The 9,111-nt window shown below is 39.2% G+C and overlaps 2 protein-coding genes across 5 annotated transcripts in view; one reads left to right on the forward strand and one right to left on the reverse strand.

The window, feature by feature from the left end:
* Nucleotides 1-387: 387 nt before the first annotated feature.
* On the forward strand, nucleotides 388-4,063 carry cdc20 (cell division cycle 20 homolog). Its single transcript, XM_015014663.1, has 11 exons — nucleotides 388-510; nucleotides 857-1,067; nucleotides 1,156-1,292; nucleotides 1,373-1,469; nucleotides 1,545-1,670; nucleotides 1,760-1,956; nucleotides 2,035-2,129; nucleotides 2,246-2,483; nucleotides 2,850-2,975; nucleotides 3,058-3,175; nucleotides 3,553-4,063. Exons 2-11 carry the CDS (start codon nucleotides 878-880, stop codon nucleotides 3,729-3,731), a joined length of 1,503 nt encoding a protein of 500 aa, XP_014870149.1. The 5' UTR covers nucleotides 388-510; nucleotides 857-877; the 3' UTR covers nucleotides 3,732-4,063.
* A 2,029-nt stretch (nucleotides 4,064-6,092) lies between these two features.
* Nucleotides 6,093-9,111, reverse strand: part of elovl1a (ELOVL fatty acid elongase 1a) — a 13,507-nt gene continuing 10,488 nt past the window's right edge. For 3 of the 4 annotated variants that reach the window (XM_015014667.1, XM_015014668.1, XM_015014665.1), the window contains 6 exons: nucleotides 8,908-9,098; nucleotides 8,726-8,806; nucleotides 7,906-7,962; nucleotides 7,686-7,791; nucleotides 7,377-7,516; nucleotides 6,093-7,285 (listed from right to left, as the gene is read on the reverse strand). In XM_015014667.1, coding sequence (XP_014870153.1) covers nucleotides 6,983-7,285; nucleotides 7,377-7,516; nucleotides 7,686-7,791; nucleotides 7,906-7,962; nucleotides 8,726-8,806; nucleotides 8,908-9,098 — 878 coding nt within the window. In that variant the 3' untranslated portion in view covers nucleotides 6,093-6,982. The remainder of the gene's footprint in view (nucleotides 7,286-7,376; nucleotides 7,517-7,685; nucleotides 7,792-7,905; nucleotides 7,963-8,725; nucleotides 8,807-8,907; nucleotides 9,099-9,111) is intronic. The other variant, XM_015014666.1, reaches the window with a different exon arrangement.

Raw genomic sequence — 9,111 nt, forward strand, 5'->3', positions numbered from 1 at the left:
TAAAACTCCAGTCCTGGAGGGTCACTGCCCTGCAACTTTTATATGTGCCTCTGCTGCGCCACAACTGTATAGAATAATTAGGTCATTAGCAAGGCTCTAGAGAACTTCTCTACACAAGAAGGGGGTAGTTACGCCATTTAATTCTAGTGTTTTGTATATATGGCACACCTAAAAACTGCAGGACAATGGCCCCCGAGGACAGTAGTTTGACACCCCTGATCTAATCAGAGAAATAAACAAAAAGCAAACAATAGGTGGCGATAGAGTTCAAGAGAATTAGTTTGTTTTATAGACGTCAGGGTCGCAGCAAACGGTAACTACCAATCAGAACTCCGCATTTGTTCTCGATACCGTGGCAACAGCCAATATTAACGGCAGCGTCTCGAATGAGCCAATCACAGAAGCGAGGCGTGGGATTTAAATCGTGTGGCGTCTTCTGCACGAGATTCAAATTTCAGACGGAGACGAGACCTAGCGACAATTCCACGTTTTTCCCTGCAAGCACAGTTTGTATGTTTGTTTTTAATCTGTAAATCCGATAATGGATACGTTTACGTTGTGTTTTCGATCATACGGCGATTCTGTTTGGACATGTTTGTTTTGAACAGGCTAATTATGTTAAATTCCTTTCGTGTTTTTATGTGGGGCCACAAATGTATCAAAACTACATGTAACCTGGTAGATTGAGGGGAGGGGGATAAATATTTGTTTCTTTAAGTGTCCTCTTGACTCAAGCTGATCCAGCGTTGACAGTTTTGGCTAGCATTAGCATGGGATCGCCATGTATCAAATGTAAAACGAAGCTCAGGTTACTAGCATGTATAATATCGACATTTTCTTTTTGGTTCACGCTCAGGAATATCAAATCCTGGCTCAAATGGCGCAATTTGGATTTGAGAACGACATCCACAACATCCTGAAGCTCGACATGCCAATTACAAACGCTCCCATGGCGAGGTGGCAGAGAAAAGCCAGCTCATCCAACACGTCCGCCCTGAACACGTTGTCGCCTGGAAAATCTGCTAATATTTCGCTAAGTTCATCTAAAACTCCAACCAAAACACCAGGTAATTGAAGCATTGTTTTTATTTTTGTGCGGAGTTTAAAAGAAAATGTCAATGAGGGCGTTTGTAAATGTGTGCCTAATTTCCTCAGGTAAAAACAAGAAAACCCCATCAAAGATGGGAGGCGATCGCTTCATACCCACAAGGAATAATAAACAGATGGACGTGGCAAATTTCCTGCTTACAAAAGAAAATGAACCAGCTGATGCAAACCCTGCTTTGTCAATAGTAAGTAGTCTGACAGATTTCCTTTTAAAACTTGAAGTGGAGTCTAGGGTTTTATTGTTCACCAATTTCCGTATTTATAGGAAAGCCAGAAAGCTTGGTCTGTGACACTGAACGGATACAACATTGAAGATGCAAAGATCCTGCACCTAGGAGGGAAGCCACTGAATGCACCAGAAGGTAACTGCATGCAAGCTTGGATTTTTAAAGCAATTAAATTTTACATAGTTTAATTTCTATTATTTTTTTATTAAGGCTATCAAAACAACTTGAAAGTCCTCTACAGTCAAGTTTCGACACCCGCCTCTCTCAAAAAGACCAGATACATATCTTCTACTCCTGACAAAATCTTAGATGCTCCAGGTCTTCGAAATGATTTCTGTAAGAATGCCTATTGCATCTTTCCACAAAAACACAAATCATCCTTTTATGTCTGGCATATGTTAGTCTCCCCACCCTCTCTCTTCCAGATTTAAATCTGCTTGACTGGAGCAGTCGAAATGTCATCGCTGTGGCACTTGACAATAGTGTGTACCTCTGGGATGCCTCACAAGGAGACATCACTCTACTTGTGAAGATGGAGCGTGAGGAGGACTATATCTGCTCGCTGTCCTGGACCAAAGAGGGAAGCTACCTGGCTGTTGGAACCAGTGATTGCAAAGTTCAGGTAAGTGTTGCCATGGATGTGCATTCTAGGCAACGTGCTTGTCGGCACATGGATCAATGTGTGCATTTTTCCTTTCAGTTGTGGGACGTTGAAAATCAGAAACGCCTGCGCAGCATGACTAGCCACACAGCAAGAGTTAGTTCTCTGAGTTGGAACGATTATATTCTCTCTAGGTATAGTAGCTCTGATACTTGAGCGAACCTAAATTGGCCAATTATCTAGAAAAATACCTGAAGTAACTCCATTTCCTTCTGTATTCATTTTTTTTTTTTTTTCTGTCTTCTCTCAGTGGCTCCAGGTCAGGACACATCCACCACCATGATGTGAGGGTGGCAAACCACCACATCTCTACACTTGCTGGTCATTCACAGGAGGTGTGTGGCCTCAAGTGGTCACCTGATGGGCGATACTTGGCTAGTGGCGGCAATGACAACTTGGTGTGTTTGTGGCCCCGCGTGCAGGAGGGAAGTTCCAATAGTGATGGCCAGTTAATCCGTCACTTGAGTGAACATCAGGGAGCTGTCAAGGTGAGGCTCTTCTCTGCACAGTATACTCTAAACATTCTTAAAACATCACTGGTATGCAACTTTCATACAAGCAACACCTTGTAGAAGTATTATCCCTTAAACTCTAGGATTTTGTCATGCATCAAAATTTTATGTTGACATGATATTGCATAATTTCTACAACCCCCCACCCCAAGAGCTATATAGCTCCATGTTACTCTGGTGCTGTACTATTCCACATCAACTTTTCAGATTCATTTAACATCAACTTTGGTTCTATTAAACACATTCTTTGACATGAATAGTTCTGCAAGCTATTAAATGTGTATTTCTTGTCTTGAGCTGTTGACTTCTTTACTGAAGTATTGTCATGCATTTCCATTAAAGGCTTTGGCCTGGTGCCCATGGCAGTCGAATATTCTTGCCTCTGGCGGCGGCACAAGTGACCGCCACATTCGCATCTGGAATGTCAACTCTGGCTCTTGTGTCAGTTCTCTTGACACTCAGTCGCAGGTAACTGTGCGTCTCTAAATGTTTCAATGTGCTGTTTAATCGTGCTTTTCCTAAGTGTACAATCTGTTTCCTAAAATTTCAGATCTCATCACTTGTGTTTGCACCCAACTACAAAGAATTGGTCTCTGCACATGGCTTTGCCCATCACAATGTTGTCATTTGGAAGTATCCCTCCCTCTGCAAGGTTTCGGAACTTAACGGTAAGTGAGAAATTTGACTTTACCCATGTCTGGCAACAGGTGGACAACCCTAAATGCATAAACTCTAAAACTGTACTTGATCTCGATCAGTCCATTTGTGACGGGTGTTGCGGTTTTGGTATTCTCTTACTTTCCATCCTGGCATTTAGTAAAAGTAATCTGCTCTAGAAGCCTAAGCAACTTATTGCAACATGCTTCATTTGAAAAGGGACATGACCGTTTCTATACAAATTTGCTGATGCTTTCTTGTAATCATATTATCCAAGGAGCATTTCTGACACTTTCTACTGGAGCAGTGTTTGAAAGAAATGTTGACTGACCATAAAGAAATTTGCTCACAATCTTCTTGCATAACTTTTTTTATTTTTTTATTTTAGGCCATGACGGAAGAGTTCTCAGTTTGGTTTTGAGCCCAGACAATGCAACTGTAGCAACTGTTGCTGGAGATGAAACTATTCGTCTATGGAAGTCCTTCGAAATGGATCCTGTAAAGAAGAAGGCTAAGGAGAGGCTGGTCAACTCAGCTAGCAGCGTCATTCATCAGTCAATCAGATAACTTCCCTTGTTTGTTCTTTTATGTCAGTTATTTTTGATTATGCAATTGTTTAAACTGAAATAAAGCTTTCCACCCTGTTGCTATTATAGGGGGTCTTTATGGGTTTTTACTATGTGCAATTCAGAGAATTGGTAAAGTGTGTGGGAGCAGGGAATTGTTTAGCTTTTACTTGTTTTATTGGCATGTGCCTTGTAATTACTGAACTTTGGTTTTAATGAACTATATTTATCAAATGTGTGTGATGCATATTTTTCTGGATTCACTTGTGACTGCTTACGATCTTTACTTGGGTTTAATAAACTGCATATTGCCAGCTATGCCAGTTTGTGTAAATCTGAGGACCCATGTTCTCATCTTTAGTGAGCACACGGAAGGAGAACTGAATCTTTTATTTTGTCCCCCGTATCTAAAATGTAAATGTGGAGTTCTTTGCTGAAATGAGATACTTTGCAATTAAACTTTTTTTTTTTTTTTTGTAAACAAAGGGGTGGGTGGATTGGGACCATCTAAGGGGATATTAATCTATTTTCTTTCAGTTGATGTCTGTGTAACGTTTGGCCTTATGAACTGCCACTAGATGGCTCTATATATCTACGTGAGACCGAGGTAAACCACTGAAAGTGCTTGAAGGTTTAGACTGGAGGATATTTTTAACATTTACTCATTTTAGAATAAAAGTAGTGTACATTATATTGAGAATGACTGACCAAAAACATGTGGTACATATTGACTCAACATTGTCTAACTTATTTTGATCTAAATTAATGTGGCATTTATAGGCACCTGACACTAAAATGACAATTCAGACATGTTGGAACAGGAAAATAAAATGGGGAAACGGACTGGAAAATGTAGGTGTCAATTTATAAGATCAAAACTAATTTACTAGCTCTTGTATTTCAGTTCAGAAATGCATTACATTGAGCTAACTTTGCAATAATTGCAAAAGTAATTGGTTTAATCTCAACTTTCTGTGCAGATTATTTCTTGGAGCACACCAGGACAGAAACTTAAACTTCAATAAAGAAATATTTTCTTTAACAAAGTGCAGATTTCCACAATAAAATTAAAATGGTGTATTTGAAGACAAGCTTTCAATGTATCAGTTTTAAGAAAATCTTTAGCAGGAAGGTACTGCCAATAAGACTGGTGTGGAGAGCACAATCTCTTAGGATAGCAACATCAGAGCCAATCAAAAACCTAGTTGTGTTCTGGAAACAACTGTTTACTACTTATATTGAATCTCAGTATCTGTCAGATTAAGTTAATTCTATGAAATCCAACCAGAACCCCGTAATTCTATTTTTTTTTTACATTGTTTTTGTTCCTTTGATTGTAAGGTATGTAGAACAAAAGATAATTTCTGTACACTTAACACCCTCTATCCCATTTTTGTCCCATTGAGTTCCATTATAACCACATACAGCTTTTATTTTTTGCAGTCTGTTGATACTGCATGTGTCCACCTTGAGATAAATTAATATACATAATGGAATGAGCTGATTTTATATCTGCTTCCTTCTTTTCTTGTCAGGTTGTCACTAATGTGGAAGGTTTTGACCGATCACGAACGCTAACTTTTGTCAACATAAGACTGTGTGGCGCGTATTTATCTTACTGAAGTTGGTTTGACTCGCTGTTCAAAGCTGAAAAGTTTAAACGTCTTGGTAGAAAATGTTTGAGTTGATACAAATGAAAGAGTAAAATTTGTTTTGTAATAATAAAGCCCCTCTCAGTGTTATTTCCCTTCTACTACTTTCAAATTAAGTATAGACACTCAGGACATCCGGCTTCAAGAATTTATTCACTGATAAGATTTGCTCGATGTACATATGGCCTGTTTTTCATCCTGTTTAAAAGACTTTAATTTTCCCCCAAAAAATGAATTGTGTGTCATACTGTAGTTTCAAGGTTTTGTTATGAAACCACATTTAAGCAGTTATGATTAGTGAGGTTTCTAGGATTCCAAAAGTGCCAGAGTTATTTTGTTTTCCCCGGGAAATTCTGCTTAAAATAGTTTTCTCAAAAATATATATTTGTTATTGTTTAGAAATCTTTTTCACAGTGTGTGTGTTTGTCAAATGCATTGCTTTAATGTGGAGCTGCAGTACAGCCTGTGTACAGTAATGGTTTAAATTTAGCTTTAAATTATGTCGTCACTCATCAGATTTCATTTGAGATTTTAATTTCAAAACAAGTAGACAGGTCTGTATGTTTTATGTTTAGCCGTATTTTGATTATAGATAGAATCCTTGCTGATTCTGTGCGATTTGGAAACAATTCTGGAACAATTATGTCCTTGAGCTATTGGTTCAGCAATGATGCACCGGATAAAGTTTGAGTCTCAAGGGTAGAAACAGATTTTTTCCCACTTTTGGTATATTTTATTTCCACTGAAGTCAAAAGCTTAGATGTAGAACTTTGTATTTTTATGACCGTAACAGCTGCAATGAAAAAAAAAGTAAAAAAATAACCCACAATCATAAGTAGGTTTATTTTTACAGCCGTTTGCACTAATCATTAAAGCCTAAAAAAGATTTAATTGATGTCATGCCCTGTGTGCCAAGAGACCGATCAATACACGATCTCAAAAAAAGTGAAGGACATATATAACAACGTATGTGTCACTATTAAATGGCAAAAAAAAAAATCAATACTGTAATATACAGTATAATATTTCCATAGTTCTTCATAAAAAAAGAGACGTGGCCCGTTGCTCACTGAGTGCACATAATCACTGCTTTCTAAAGGAAACAGACCTTTATCTAAATTTAGTTTTATTTCAAAAGATAAATAAAAAAGGAGAAAAAAACCTAAATATTTGACATTTACAATGAAACACTTTCGGATAAAGGTCATAATATTTACACGTGTTTAGTGGAAACACTGCCATCCTCCCAAGCAACAAAAGGCCACGTTAGCCGAACAGTGCTGCAGGTCAAGCCTGAGTTAAAGAATACTATCAGTGACAAAAATGAGCACCAATTTCCTATTCAGTGTTCATCACAGTAAACAGCTTCTGCAACAACTCACAAGGTGTTGCATTCAGAGATCACTGGCAAAAACAGTCTGCCAATCATATCCCACAGGGGGTAAATATTTAATAAAATTAGATTATGTACAAATTATGTAGTGTAGAGGTAGCATATTGAACTCTTGTGCTCAAATATGCTACTAAATATAGATACGTGGAATATTTGAAGTGCTAATATCTATGAACTCTTTATGCCTCCTTCCCCCCCAGACTCACTTTAAATTTCCTTCACTTTCCCCATGACTATATTTCCATTTTCACAGAGGTGAGCATGCCCATTCGTATGGGGTTTGCCATTCATCACAATGTGTCCGTTGGTGGAGCCGTTCTGGTTCGGCTTGTGGTCTGCCACTGGAAGACGGTTGCCCTTTATGTAAGCCTGCACCCAGAAGTTGGAGAAGAGGAGGAAGAAGAAGACGCCGTACATCCAGATCAGATGGATCCACAGCGGCATCTGATAGTCGCACTTCTCCATGAAGTAATACTGGCTAATGTGAATAGCAATCAGGACAAACTGGGTCTGGAAAGCAAAGGGGGAAACGCGCGTCAAAAACGGGCTGAACGGTACGACATGCGTCGAGTTCAGTAAGCTGTGTAAAGCTAAAACGTACCAGCTGGATGGCCGTCATGTGCTTCTTCCACCACAGATACTTCTGGAAGCGAGGCCCTGCAGCAGAGAGTCCGTAGTAGGTGTACATGATGACATGGACTGTTGCATTCACCATCGCATGGAACGATCCCATTCCTGCAGCTTTGGGAAGGGAAAAGCATCCATTTGAGTTGGTTAATTTTATGAAAAACGGTTTTGTTCTTCCACAAAGAATTTCATTGTCTTTGGGAATTGACTTGTACAACAATGGAAACCAATGTTTCCGACCGGTCAGTGTGCAAAGTGTGTGTCCTGGGTCTGCGGCACTCACCAGGCGTCAGCGCAACACCCCACCACCAAGACCAGGGCATGAAGGAGTGATGGAAGACGTGGAGAAACGTGATCTGGCTCTGCTTCTTCCTCAGCACAAAGAATACCTTGCGGGAAGAAAAAGGGAGTATGCTCCATCAGACGCAAATTACGTTGCACATATGGATTTTCTGTGCATGCTAAAAGTGAGATAGAGGAAATGGGTGAGGGGATGTCCTTACTGTGTCGAGGAGTTCCACGAACTTTGAAAAGTAAAACAGCCAAGCGACTCGGACCATCTGCAGGAAAGAAGGTTGTTGCTGCATGAGTCAAATATCTGTGACATGTTGCTAATCAGACTCAATATTACTTGTCACATGAGTGTTTTTAAACAATATAAAAACATAATTCAGCAATTTTTTGGTCGGTGTTAAATGGGAATGAACAAATAAAATAAAAAACAGAAAATGCTTTTAGCGCTAGTTGCTTTGAATTTGAAATAAAAATGATCCGAGTCTTAGGGTCCGTTCATTCTGTCTGGAATAATTTGCTCCTACAGTGGGAAGCCATTTTATCTTAGTGTCTCATAAATCTGACCCTCTACCCTAGACTAATTCAGGTTATACTGGCATAATAGTTAAGCGTGGTTTTGGGAATGAAATGTAGCAGAAACACAGACAGATCTGCTCGTTTTTACCAAAATCATAAAAACACGATTGCATCTTTTTATTGATGCTCAGGGCTAATAAAGCCAAACCTTCACAGTTTAGGTCTTAAACATTTTCTAATCTTTTTATGTTGTATATTATTTTTAACACCAATTTATTTTTCTCCCCAAATTTGTTTAGATTCATCTGTTAGACTCCAGCAAAGAATGAAAACAGCTTAATTTTGTTTAGATTTTTATTAAAAAATCTCATCATTGTAACCCAGATATACGATTGTCACATGGTACAACAGCAAATTTTTTTTGTCACTTTTGTACTCTTCTACATTTTCATGGATAGCTAAGGCTAGCCACGATTTGGGGGCTAAGCGTGCGACAACAATGCAATGACTTACCCTGAGAGCTTGTGGGCTGGTGGTGACATCAATAAGATCACATTTCCATGTGAAGGTAGTGGCCCATCCAGACATCATGAACTAAATTTGCAAGAAAATATCAGCAGACAGTCATTAACCAACTGATCTCTCTCATTTCAGATAGCAGATCACAATTTTCTTCCCTCTCTTTTTTCTTTTACCTCATACACCATGTAGGCATTTAGCAAAACCATGCTGAGGTTGTAAATGATCATGGCTCGGTGGAGGCCGAACGGCTTGCGGTTGGCCATCATGCGTGGGCCGACGTACACAGAGAAAAAGACATAGGCCAGGAGGATGCTGGTCATCTGCAATGGGCTCTGCATCAGAGGGTAATCCTTCACTCTGGCGTCTGGGAAAAAAAA

This window comes from Poecilia latipinna, unplaced genomic scaffold, assembly GCF_001443285.1.
Source record: "Poecilia latipinna isolate Pla-1442-1.1 unplaced genomic scaffold, P_latipinna-1.0 Scaffold1838, whole genome shotgun sequence".
Lineage (NCBI taxonomy): Eukaryota > Metazoa > Chordata > Actinopteri > Cyprinodontiformes > Poeciliidae > Poecilia > Poecilia latipinna.